General features: G+C 42.4%; 1 protein-coding gene across 11 annotated transcripts in view; it reads right to left on the reverse strand.

Moving 5' to 3' along the window:
- The window catches only part of RBFOX2 (RNA binding fox-1 homolog 2), a 190578-nt gene that overhangs the window by 48488 nt on the left and 128060 nt on the right, over positions 1-14030 (reverse strand). For all 11 annotated transcript variants that reach the window (XM_063133470.1, XM_063133471.1, XM_063133466.1 and 8 more), the window contains one exon: positions 10465-10689. In XM_063133470.1, coding sequence (XP_062989540.1) covers positions 10465-10689 — 225 coding nt within the window. The remainder of the gene's footprint in view (positions 1-10464; positions 10690-14030) is intronic.

Below are 14030 nucleotides of genomic sequence, written 5' to 3' on the forward strand. Positions count from 1 at the left end.
CTCAAGATTGCATACAGCTAGTCAGAATTTGCAATGAAGAGAATTATCTTCTTCAGAATGTATCTGGGGAAAACTGCTTATTACAAATACTCTAAACTACAATTAAAATGCTTAAGATGCTTCCAGATGAGGATTTTATTTTGCAATTGCCCTGCCTCATTCATGGAATTGTACCGGGGGGTGGGGTGTCTACCCAACCTCATATTCCATTTGTACCCCTCCCAAGTTTTCCCACCACTTTTTTGGTGCATTTTCTTAACACAAAAAAGGGTTAAGGAGGAAAAGATGGAATAGCTGTGCAATGTATTTGGACAGATAGTGCTAACAGCCCTCCATCTTAAAGTAATCCTAGTTTTTCCAGAATTCAGAATATTTTTGGCAAAGGGCTAGATGGCAAAGGAGGAGGGAAGGTGTGCGTTGAAAAAGCAGTGCAGAACAAGATGGGGAATTGCATTACCAGATCAGACTTAACACGGCCCATTTGCTTCTGTTTGGCTCCTCCCACCAGCAAGGGCAACTGAAACAATCAAGATTTAAAACCTTACTGTGTCATCCAAACTGCTGCTCCTAGCTTGCTGCTCCCAAACAGGACATGAATCATAGACCAAGAATAAACCTTGGGGAGACACAAACCTGAGCAGATGCTGGTTGCTTGTTGCAGCAGCTCATAATCAGAGACATACTGCCTCTGGACATACTGTGGCGACTAGCCAACGCTTTTAAAAAATCCACCTACGCTAGTGTCCACTGGGTGAAGGAGCACATCCTTATGTCAAGAGTGGTTCAGTGATAGAGTATATATTTTGCACGCAAAGGGTCCCAGGTTTAATCTCCAGCATCTCCAAGCAGAGCTGAGGAAGACCCCTGACTGAAACCCAGATGAGCTGCTGCCAATCAGCACTGACAACACTGAGCTTAATGAGTCAATGGCCTGAATTGGTATTAGGCAGCTTCCTATGTCTGTCCTGAATCTACTGCCTATACATTTCATGGGAAGGGAGGAAGACAAAGGAGTTATCGATGTTTATTTGTTCCTTGATAACTGAAGTAGTTTGGAAAATTATGCTTGTCTCGGTCCCTTGGAGTTACCGGAATGCAGTTGGAGCAATCCATGGTGATCTTATGCTGTACTTATGAAATGAAAAAGGGAAGGAATGCATACATGCTATCTCCCTTCAAGGCCATGATGTCTGCAGCCACTGAAACAGTGGATTCTCCAAGGTCCATGGTCAATTATATCAACAAGTAGTGGCAACACCCCACCAGCCCTGTAGGGTGACATCTGTGATGACTGACAAGTGTAGAGGGTGCAGATGAAACTACACTCTGTGTGTGTGTGTGTGTGTGTGTGTGTGTGTGTGTGTGTGTCATTTTTGTCTTGAGAGCCAAACTGTAGAGGAAAACTTTCCCCACATATATGGGGGAACTGTAGGCACATAGAAAGAAGAAAAGCCTGCATGAACAGAAGAGAAGGGACAATACCCTATAGATTAACTGAAAATAACTATTTGCTTGTTTAAGAAAGGATCAGTGCTAAAACTCATTGCAGAGACTACGCACTATGGAGAAAGTTCCCTGAGCTGCTGCTAATGCACAGGCCAGAGAAGAACTAAGTGGGAATTGTAGGAAGGCATTTTGTCCCCTCCCTGAGGCATGCACAGATGGATAAAAAGTTCTTTTACACATTTCAAATGTATAGAGACCATGAAGAAGAATAAGGAAAGTGGCTGTGAGTACATGCATAGTGCTTTTCCCTCATCACTAACATTCACTCAACAGCACTAGCTTCAAATTCAGAGGCAATGATTTCCACTTATGGTTGAGCCCTGGAACCTATCCATTAAGCAGTGACTGAGAGGAGAGAACAGACTAGCATAACAAGATTTCTTCTCTCATTCGTGTGCTCAGGCTGCCTCCCTCCACCCCCACGCCCCTTCCAATCTAGCTCCTAGGAATCCTGCCTAGTGGCACTGACTAATGATGTACTGAATGACTGCACTGAAAATACAAACGTAAGTGTTTATATTTTTAACATCCTCTGCATCTGTCTCACCTTTACTACCTCCTCCTTCCCCCTTGATGCTTGACATTAGTTTTGAATAATCCCAACAAAAAGTGGGGGTGCAGGAAGTTTGGGTGCTAGTCACATGTAAATGTATATAATAGAAGAGAGCAGATGGAGTTTGCCAGTGCTGGTCTGTCACTACAATCCAATTCCAGTTTCTGATATTAGTATGAGGGTTCCTTCCCACTGAAATTATCTCCATGCTTTCACCTCTTGGGTAGACACAGCATAACATAGAAAACAGAAAGGAAGGAAAAAGAAGGCCAAGAGAGGCAAAACAAATTAAGTTCACGGTAGCCTGGAGGCCCAGATTGAAATGTCATTGTAGATCACCAATTAAATTTGGCATATTAAGCCTACTCCCTGTTGGATAATGCCTCTAAAAGCAGCGGGAACCTCTGCTTGTGGAGGTTCCTCATTTGGCCTGTGGGTGCTTGGGCTCCCTCCGCAGGCCCCACTGCTCATATGGAGGCTACAGGCGGATTGAGGAGGAAGTGGGGAGAGGAAGCCCCTTGTTATCTCTGATCACAGAGACTGCATGCACATGACAGGACAAGCCATGGTGGGTTGTGAGCCATGTTTGTTTTGGAGCGGCTTGTGTGTTGTCCAAACCCACCCACACATATTTGATTCCACTCTTATTTCTTACAAAAGTCTTTGCAGGTAGCAATCTGATATGGGGGAGGGGGCAGTCTCTAAACATCCCCAGCACACAATGGCCCCGTGTTGTGGTTAAGCAGCATGGTTTAGCGTGTCGTCTGAACGGGGCCAAAGTATTCTAATAGTAAAAAAGAAAAGAAAAAAAAGCGCTGTTTCATAACAAAGCTGCGAGGGCTCCCAGGTTACGTGTTGGGAGCAGGCGGGAGGACCAAGGGGAAAACAAACCTTGGCAAGCTGCGGTGTGCTGATCGCCTGGTGGCAGCAATGCTGGTTAGCCAACAGACAACCCACCCACCATGTCTTCTTTTCAGCATGGCTTATTGTGATGTGTGACTGGCCCAGATTGGCGACAAGTAAATTCCACTGCATGAGGCTCTCCGATGGGGTAAGGTGCAGGCTGGGGGAAGCCAGTTCCTGGCTGAAGCAATTGCTGGAGAAGATACAGCCAGGGCTTCTGACAGGGACCAATAACACTGGCAGAGTGCCAGGGTCAGAAGTCAAAAGGGGGTGAGGTGGGGAAATGACAGGACAATGGCATCAGCAGGGATGGCCATACCCTGCTATCATCATCCATCCTGCAGAGGGCCCACCCCCAACATAAAACCTGTTCCTCATCCCTGTTCTAATATATCATAGTTCCCTCATACAATTTGACATGACCAATATTTATTAATCAGATCATCTAGGGGTAAAATATTGCACAGGCTGCAGGTAAAGACTGGGGGGGGGTAATATAATGATCAAGCAGAGTACAAGCCATAGACCCCCCCCCCAACTCGGTTTTATTGCCTTGCTATCCTTTGTTTTCAGAAGATAGAGCATCATGGCAGAGCAAGTGAAGCATCTTGAAAACAGCTGACTCAAATACAGATGACAGAGCTGGATCAGGTGTTTTCAGGACATCTGTACCGTTCATAATCCTAACAAACCTGCAGGAGTCTATTTCAAACACTGTCATCTTCCACCTCAGCCCTTGCCAGTTCTTGCACTCCTGAGATCGTATCTGTCAAATTACAGGGACACACATAAATCAGCTTAATTGAGGAATTTCAGTCACAGACAGCTGAAGGTGGAGAGATTAAGGGGGAAATTATCCACATAATAGATTGAAACAGTTGAGGACGGAAAGATTTCCATGCAAGCTAGTGAATTTCTACTATCATGGCAATAGCTCAATATAATCTTCAAATGATCATTTGCAGATCAAGAACTTACCCCTGGCTTGTGCTGCCCCCTTTCCTGTGGTTACTGTAACCATAGCATGCTATGATATTTGAATCAGAGTTAAATATGGTTAGTGAAAACCAGGACAGCATCTAAACCATGATTTGAAATCGTGGCTTGAAGTGGATTTACAAACTAAAGTTTAGATAACTCAGGTTTAGACACCTCAGCAAATTATGTTTACAGAGCAGACCACAAAAGGGGGATCTGTGCGTAAGACAGCAGTATGCTCATGATCTCCAAACTATTTGACTGAATAATTGAAATTTGGTTGTTCAAAATAAGTGGAAATTTATGAAAGCCAAAGTTTACAAATTGCAGTGTGGTGTCAGCTATGCAGTGAATTAATCTCCCTGTCTCCAGACTGCATTCTATTCTACAGGAGAGCATCATTATTTCCCAGATGCAAACCCTATCTAGTATCTAGATGTCACAATCACAAGAACTTCACAGCCATGGTGGTCAACTTCAAAAATTGGTCTGATGTTCTGAATAACAGTGATGATGTGGGAGAAAAAAACTAAGACACAGTAGAGCGATTTCCCCTACTACAAAGAGAGTTTTCTGTACTTCCTGTGTGGTGGCATGTTATCACAAAAGATCTATGATGGATGCTTCCATACCTGTCCGGCGAGATGAAGTTTGCCCTGTCCTGGACAGGGTTGCACTCTCCCTAAAGGATCGGGTCCATAGTTCGGGGGTGCTCTTGGATCCAGAACTGTCACTTGAGGCACAGGTGAACTCAGTGGCAAAGAGCACCTTTTATCAGCTTAGGCTGATATACCAATTGCGCCCTTATCTGGACAGAGATAGCCTAGCTACAGTTATCCATGCTCTGATAACCTCTCGTTTGGATTACTGTAATGCGTTATACGTGGGGCTGCCTTTGAAAACGGTCCAGAAACTTCAGCTGGTACGAAACAGGGCAGCACGGTTACTAACAGGGACTGGCCGACGAGACCACATCACGCCAGTCCTTTTCCAGCTTCATTGGCTGCCAGTCCAGGTCTGGGCCTGATTCAAAGTGCTGGTATTAACACTTAAAGCCCTAAACAGCTTGGGGCCAGGCTATCTGAAGGAACGCCTTCTCCCATATGTACCTGCCCAGACCCTAAGGTCATCCTCAGGGGTCCTTCTTCGCGAGCCCCTGCCAAAGGAAGTGAGGCAGGTGGCTACCAGGAGGAGGGCCTTCTCTGCTGTGGCACCCCGGCTGTGGAATGTGCTCCCTAAGGAGGTTCACTTGGCACCTGCGTTATATGCTTTTAGACGCCAGGTGAAGAACTTTTTATTCTCCCAGCATTTTAACAGTCTATAAATAAATTTTAACTTGGTGTTTTAAATTTGTAATTTTGCATTGCTGCTGTTTTTATCTGGTTGAGCTTTTATATTGTATTTTATATTATACTGTTGTTTTATACTTTGAATGTTTTTAATTTTTGTGAACCGCCCAGAGAGCTCCAGCTATTGGGAAGTATAGAAAAGTAATAAATAAATAAATAGATATAGATAGATAGATAGATAGATAGATAGATAGATAGATAGATAGAAAACAGATGCTGCATAAGTATATCTGGATACTTCAGGTTTCCTAGTATGTGAATAACCATCAACAATGTCTAATGGTATATGAAGTAATTCTGAATTACAAATATGTTGAGATACCTTAGAAGGGATCAGGGGCCCTCTATTGTTTATAATATAAATGGCTTCTTTTAATAAATAAATAAATAAATGGTTTCACTGCACATGGATCTTCTCCTATTGGAGAAGGCCCACATGCAGTGAAGATACTTTGACTGTCCTGTGCCTTCTCCCATTGAGGAGAGGACACAGGGCAGGCAATGTTTAAGGCCTCCAGTAGGCATGTCAGAAGGATGATCTTTTGGGGGTGTCTACCAGGAAAAGACCCGCATGCAGCAAAGCCAATTCATCTGCCCCATGCCTTCTTCCATTGGGGAATGGATGAAGGACAGGTGAAGCTGCCGCTCCCAATCCCTTGTTATCTTCTATCTCTGATTGGAGATAACAAGGGGGTTTCCCTGCTCACCATTCACACTACATTGGAAAGAAAAACAATGCGCAGAGTGGAGATATGGGGATACCCTCTCCCTGCCTCCTCACAAAGCCCTGGTAGATGTGAGGCCTGGGGCCCACAGAGGGAGCCCATGCCTCCATGGATTGGAGGTTGCCCTCCCCTGCTTTCTATGAAACATGACAGCAATGCCAGTTTTGATCGTGTTTGTTCTCAGATGCTTTTGAAGGGTAGATGATGGATGTATCTTTTCGGGCTGCCAGATTACATTTGACTAGAAGTCTGGTGATGCAGTTGTAGGGAATATGAACAACAATTTGAGCGATTTTTTTGGATGGGAAACTAAAGCATTCTCCAACAATTCCATGCTTAATGTAATAGGTGCATTCAAAGGGAGTGTACTATGGTAACCCTGCATCCCTGTGATAAAGGAAGTGATAACAGTTTATGGATACTAAATGTTGAGATTAAACGCGACAGATAATGCCAATTTTAATTTTTGTAAACCGCCCAGAGAGCTCCGGCTATTGGGCGGTATAGAAATGCAATAAATAAATAAATAAAACAGAAGATTTGCAAATGATGGAACTGCATGCAAGGACCAGTTTTATCAGACTCAGCTCTCTGCCAATCATGCAGTTCTGTACTGAGTGAGCAACTACTGGCAAAAATACAGAAGTTAAGGTTGGATAGAGAGACTATTACAAAGAGACAGACTTGAGATTCTTTTCCTGTTTAGTGTCTTTCATTTGTTCTGGGCTGAAGGGCTTGATGATTTAGGAAGGATAATCCCACAAACTGCTGGACCATCCACCAGTCTCTTTTAATCTACACTGAGATGCTCAACCCGTTTTATGCCCCATTTACATGGCAGAGAATCCTGAATCAAACAATTTGAGGCAAGAGCATGCTGTTCTGTAAAGATCCTTGGGATGTTTAAGCTCATTCCTGAGGTTCTGCACATACTTAGCTGCTGAAGGAGCTTTTTTTTAAATAAAAAATAAAAAAATGGAACAGCTCAAGGGGAAATCTTGTGACAGATCTGATACAGGACAAAAACATCTCCAACACCACAAAGCAACTGAAGATGTTGTAATCCAAGACTGGTTTTACCAATAAAGATAAATTGCCTCACACTTAAAAAGAATTTAAAGCTGAGCATAATGTAGCTCTGACAGAGCAATTCAGAGAAAGGAATGCTAAGGCATTACTTTCTAGATTCTCAACCCTACATCAAGGGATAGAAGCATGAATTGAGGGAATCCACAATAAGGCCTGCACTTCTAGTAACTGATCTACATATAAAGGATCATTTTAGAGCTTGGGTGAGCAACATATGGCCCTGCAACTCCCATCAGCCTTAGCCAGGATAACCAATGGTGAGGGATGGGGGGAGTTGTAGGCCAAAGCATCTGGGGGACTTCCAAGTTGCCTCTCCTGTTCTAGCCATGAAAATAAAGCAGCAGTTCAAGTAATTATGAGGCTTTGAACTTGATATATCTCACATACTCCCCTTTTTCCCCAATGAATATGAATAGGCAGGTAGATAAGGAACAGTTATAGTATTTCTTCAAGTGCTAACAGTCATGACATATAAGTACGTTCTCAATCTCTGTGCTGGTGGCCCAAATGGTACTATGAGGACCAGGATCAGCATGAGTGACAGTCTGAACTACTGACTCAGTGCTTCCTTCCTTCTTTACCTTAGATAATATGCAAAGCAGCACGGATCTGTAAAGCAGCAGTCATATAAATGTGGAACTTTGCTGGTGGGACTGTACCTCCTTGAGATACCTCCTGCACTTGGGATGCTTATTTCACTTGGGGAAAGACTTATTTTATCTCATTCAGTGATACTTACCCTTATACACTGTACATGTTTTAATCTTGTAAACCGCCTTGAGTCCCAGTACTAGGGAAAAGGCGGGATATAAATAAATAAATAAATATATAATAATACTCCAAACAAACAAAATTTCTTGTCCCAGTATACCACCAAAATACAAGTGGGTCTGTCGTCTCTTCTTTAGGCAACCATTCTGACCACCTCAGCCTACCACTTGGCATGCGCTAGCTCCTATTTCCACTCTCATCAGTTTTGTTTGCAGTTGTACTAGCTGATGGAATACAGGGATCTTTCTTGCAGTACTCTGAGGATGGCTCCTAATATGGAAGAGGAGCAGGAGGCTTGGCAGCAGCTGGTGGTTAAGATCAAGTCTGACATTATTCATCCCCACCCCAATTTTATTAAGTAAAACAAGTCTGGACAAAGACAAAACCAACATAAACATATACAAAGAACTCAGCACTGCCATACAGGGGATCCAGTTTCATTCCCAGGATTCATCTCCTTTAGGGTCACACTGTGAACCTCATACATTTCCATGCAAAAGATCTAAGCCTGTTTTGTACTTGCTAGCTTGGGAGAGGAGAGTACTGCTCTTCATGTTATTATGCAAGACTAATTATGGCTACCAATAATGCTTTGGTATATCTCGATTTGGCTTCCAACCCTGGAGTCAAGCATTTAATTTTAATTGGATGGTCCAGTATCTTATTAGCACTTCGTAGCCAAGATACCTTCTTTTTCCTTTCGCCCAAAAACACATTGCTTTATTTTGTGGCTAAAGCAATGTTAGCTGTATTTTAAGATTCTGTCCCTTGATGTCAACTGCTCACCCACAGATACAACATTATCCCATGCTAAGCATTCCTATACACCTGAACTAGCCCTTCAGTCAAATTCCTCCAATCAAGGCCACTGCACTCATGCAACACTTATCAGGATGAAAAAGACTGCTATTAGCCAACCACACTACAAGAAAACTGAAAGCATTAAAAGATTAAATCCACTGTGTGCACCCAAGGTTCCTACCATAATGCTCTTTATTAGGAAGTTAAGACTTAACAAGTGGCTTAATAGATGGATAAAGCTTTCGTTTGGATAATCTGCAGGCATGTTGCCCAGTTTGAGACTGCAAAATGATGTCAACAAGGAAGAAGGTAAAAATACTTAAACAATAAATAGCTACGTGGCAGCTAAAGAGTCTTCTCATCTACCACACTAGTTCTCAATTCCATTGCTGTTAACTCATCGCTGCAGTACGTTACTAAGAGTAGTTTTAGTGCTTCACTGGGGACAGGTAGAGCTGGGTTCAAATACTCATTCAGCCACAAAACTCACTAGGTAACCTCAGGCCAATCGTTCTTTCTCAGCCTTACCTATCTCACAGGGTTGTTGTGAGGGTAAAAAGGCAAGGGTGTAACAATGTATGCTGCCTTGAGCTTCTTTGAGGAAATGTGGGATATAAATGCAGTAAAATGTTTAAAACAAAAAACAAAAAAACACTACAAACCCAACTTTTTCAGAATCTAGAAATTCCCATCAAAATGGCCCTCTTTAGAATAAGCCTAGGCTGCCAGAGTCTTGAGGTGTGATTGCCAATTTTTTTCAGATCCATTTTGGAGTTAGAGAAACCTATAGGCTATTTGCATGTTTAATAACATTGTTTACTATGCAAAGAAGCCTATTGGCTTCTACTGTGGACTGGATCCCCTTCACTATCCCTCCCTTTCTCCTACTTATTATAGGCCAAAGGGACCAGCAGAGATAGACTGATTTGCATCAGATAAGGTGCAAAGGCAGCTCCATGAGTGGTTAAGAGCATCTTAGGTGGCTGGGTATCACAATCTCATAATGTCAAGTCACCTTGATTGTACAAGTGCCTTCCAAACATTCAAACCCTGGCTGGTGCAAATCAAACCCATCTCTACTCCTTCCTGCCTCAGAAAACTGCACAAAGGAGAGGTTGCAGGACTGCCTGATCCATGCAGGGTAGGGCACAGTGTGTGGGAAGGCGTCTAAAGCCCATTGGGCACACAAAGAGTACTAGAGTGCAATCCAATTAGCTGTGGATAAGACAAGATGGATTAATTTCCTGACATCTAGTGGATGTCCTCTTAGGCCTCATCTACACCAAGCAGGATATTCCACAATGAAAGCAGAATATAAAAGGCAGGAACCACACCAAGCAGGATATAGAGGCATGAAAGTGGTATATGGAATGTGTCAATGGGCCCCAACAGTTGTCACTGCACTTCAATACCGCTACAAAGCAGTAGTGTGGCTCTTGTCTTTTATATACCGCTTTCACAGTGAAATATCCTGCTTGGTGTAGATGTGCCCGCCAATAAATTCGATCTTTCAGATAAATAACAAACCTGACTCAGGTGAGTCTGCCAATCTCAGTTCTCTTTGTAGTGACTAGGAAGAATTCTCTTCTCCAGGCACAGCTTTTACCAAGGAAAATAGGGGGAAATTAAAAACGCAACTTGGGATGCAAAAGGTCCTCCTCCCACACTACATGTCTAATTTCCGGCATCCTTTCTATGCCATTTGAGAAATGCAAATGCTAGTTTTTAGGCAATCAAATATGAAATAAATAACACTGCCCTCCTCAGCTTTATTTCTTGCTATGCATACCGTAAGAGATCCATTCTGTGTGGTGGCTGTATTCGTATTCTGCTCTCCATGCGCCTGTGTACTTCCATAGATTGTCAGATTGTGCTCGCTGGTCTGGCCTGCATAGTCCTGAGTGTGGGGTACTCCATACTCTGTGGGGATCCCATTCTGTGGGGGAGGTGGAAATGGGATTGTGGTGAACGGCTGGACCATTGTGTCAGGAGTGGCTGTCGGCTCCTGGTTACCCTGGAAAGCGAAAAAGGAAAACATCATTTAATATAAGACTGAAAAAGAAAGAAACAGAACATAAAACAAATCTTCTTTCAAGGGGGGAAAATCTACTCCAGTCCAGATATGTTATCTCATCCATTGTTCAACAACTCCCAGAAGAAGCAAACAAACTTGTCTCCTGGAAACCATCCACGCATAGTTCTTTAGCATCTTTAATGTGTAGAATAAGTGATCAGATTAAGTTCTGAAGATCAAAAGGCACATACAATCCTATTTACTTAACTGCAGAGAAGCAGTCTATTAAGCTGAGATACTAGGCTCTTCCACAAGACATCAGAAAAAAGCTTTTTTAAAAGAGGAAAATAGGAAGTGAAACTGCAGAACATCAGGGTGGATCTGTACAGACTTGTCCTTAACGTCAGAATGAATGTCCAGTTGGTATGTTCTCTGTTTACAGGTGTATTTTATCATTTTCACTGTATTGTAGTGGTAAATGTTAATACCATAGAAGCACTATATTTTCTGGCTTCAGTTCACTTCGGGAACAACTCCTATTTGCTCACCCACTTTAAGATCTTCCAGCAAGCACTGCACAGAGGGTGCCGCCATCTGAGCCAACTGATCACCTATTTTGGATGCCACTGTACAGGTGGCAGGTTAGCTTTATTATTTCATTATAATGTCCTTTGTTGGCAAGAGCAGGGGTGATGGCTGCTTGCCCCAACCCTGAAACAGCCAAGTGGCAAACTTGGCAGCATAGCAAAGCTTCTCCTACTGGCCACTTATTATGATTGCTGACACCTCCAAAACAGGGACATAAATCACTCCCTAGGACTCCCACAAGGCTCTATCACAGATGATGAAGGAACCAAGGGGTATCATATGACCTACTGTTTTTAACAATTCTATTTTAATTCCATTTAGGGGGGGGGGGAAGCAACTGTCACCTGATGCTGTTGTCCTAAAATTAAAACCAAAGAAAATAACTATTTGGTGAAATGTTCACATTTATAGAAATCTTAACATTTTTAAAAAAGTTAATTTTATTGTTTCGCAGCGACAAATCTTTCCATTCACAAACAATGGTTTTGTTTTGATGATTGATATATTTGCTTTGTTCTAATAAACTTAAATGCTTTTAAAAAAATCTTGATCAATATTTCACCAGATCTTGCAATCCATGTCTGAATCTCTCCTGACCTTTAGAAGATATATTAGATAAGAATTCGGTCTGATAATGAAATTGGTGTTTTTAACTGAACAAAATGCATTGGTCTTATTGGATTATTGCTTCAGATGTTTTTCTGTTTTGCACTTTAAGTTTAATTTTGCAGGTTTTATATTTTGCATGTTGCTGTCTTTTAACTTTTAAATGCATTCTAAGATGCTTCAGAAGCCCTTAAGAACACAAGAGGTTGCCTTATATCAGGCCAGTTTGTATGATCAATCAAGCTGCCTTGGCTCAAGTAAGCCACACTGTCTTGTTTATACCAGCGGCACATGCCAGACACCATTAGCCTATTTACCCACCTGGGCACGGCGTCTTGTGTCATCTGCACCCAAATGGCTTGTTTGAGGGGGAAACAACCCTCAAAAACAACCCTACAACAGGCCATGGGTGAGATCATTGATCGATCCTGTGTAGTACTGTTTACACTGATTGTCAGAGGCTTTCCAGGGTTTCGAGACAGGAGTCCTTCCCACCCCTACCTGGAGATGCCAGCTGTGCTCTACCACTGAGCTACAGCCCTTGGGACAGAGGAGTAGGTTTTAGAAACAAAGGCTTTGATGTTGCAAATGGAAACTAGACTCATAATCAAGGTGCCAATTCACTGGAATTTCATTCTTTGCCGTGTTTCCAAAAGAGGACATCATGAAGAAGAGAGCTGAGAAAAAATAGCACGCTCTCTCTCCCACAATCATAAGCATCACTACATTCAAACAAGGCATTAATTATATTCATCCCCCAATTTGTGGCATCCCACAGAGATTGCTAGGTCAGTACAATAGGCTTTTAGTAGCACTTTCCCACAAATGCTACTTCAGATGTATTGAATGCTTGACAGCTATTAAAATGATATGCCAAAAGACACACAGTCCTAACACTTTAAAAATATCTTTATGGTGATTCTAAACACCCATTCTCAACTACCCACCACTCAAAGCTTGTACAGACAGACATTTTCTTACCCCCACCCATCCCCAAATTAGGAGTATACATGAAGTGTTCTTCCTAAATTATGACTGAGCTTCTCAGAGGTCAGTCATAACAGGCTGCACCCACAGTATAAATCCAAAAAATCACCTCAACGAGACAAGCCATCTGCAAGACAAGATCAAGGTAACTTTTGTGAAAATGAACAATGAACGAGGACTTTGGAAGATAGTACTAATAGTTTACAATTCCTGTTGCACAAAGAGCCTAAAAGGGAATTTAAGGTATACATCTAGACTACAGAGATGGTTAAGATTCTTGAGTCACATAGAAACTCAAAAGAGAGGAAACCCCTGTAGAGAGATTTGTAAATTGGATCAATTTATGCAAAGAACAGGTTTGTGGTTATGCTTATTCAGCAGAGAAACAAGTGACCAGGCATCTATCTGCTTAGTCAAGGAGAAACCTGAAAAGGGAACAAAATGCTTTCCAGGACTTGTCTTGGCCTTATAGGTGTTAGAGACAGGCTTGATCCCTGGCCCCCATCCCTACCACCTCTCATACAATGGTCAGTAAGTAAAAGAAAGCCTTAGACACTTACAGAACTTGGGGGGTGGGGGGTGACAAATTTCAGGTTAAGCTTCATTTTCTATCTCAAAATGAGTACTGAGAAGCAGAAAGACAAGGAGATATCTTTGTTAATCAAGAGTGGCTACCCAATAGAAGCATATTTCTTAGACAGAATAAAAGCCCATACATGAAAGACACATGGAAACATATGGATTCATCAGTCCTATTCGCATGTCAGTAAAATTGACTACAAGCAACGCAAAGTGGAGCAAAAATACACATATTCAGAAAAGTCACACGATACATCCCTTAGGGAACTGTACCACCATACACAACTGGTAGAGGACTTCTTCTCTGAATGCTCCACCACATAAAAAAAATGTAAGAGCTACATCTTCTTCCTGACACACTCGTTTTCCAGGAGTAAGGAGTCTGAGGGGAGCACTCAAGCATGTGGTCTGCCTTCTGCAGCACTAGAATCCAGGAAGACCATACCATTCTTTTTTTCCCCTAGACATATACCTCAATCCTTAAGTTATATAGCACACTAGTTAATCTAAACATCTTTAATATCCCTCCAGCAATCTGAGCAGCTTTAGTTATACTATACTTGCATGACTGCTGTTTACAT

The sequence above is a fragment of the Elgaria multicarinata genome, chromosome 9, assembly GCF_023053635.1.
Source record: "Elgaria multicarinata webbii isolate HBS135686 ecotype San Diego chromosome 9, rElgMul1.1.pri, whole genome shotgun sequence".
Classification (NCBI taxonomy): domain Eukaryota; kingdom Metazoa; phylum Chordata; class Lepidosauria; order Squamata; family Anguidae; genus Elgaria; species Elgaria multicarinata.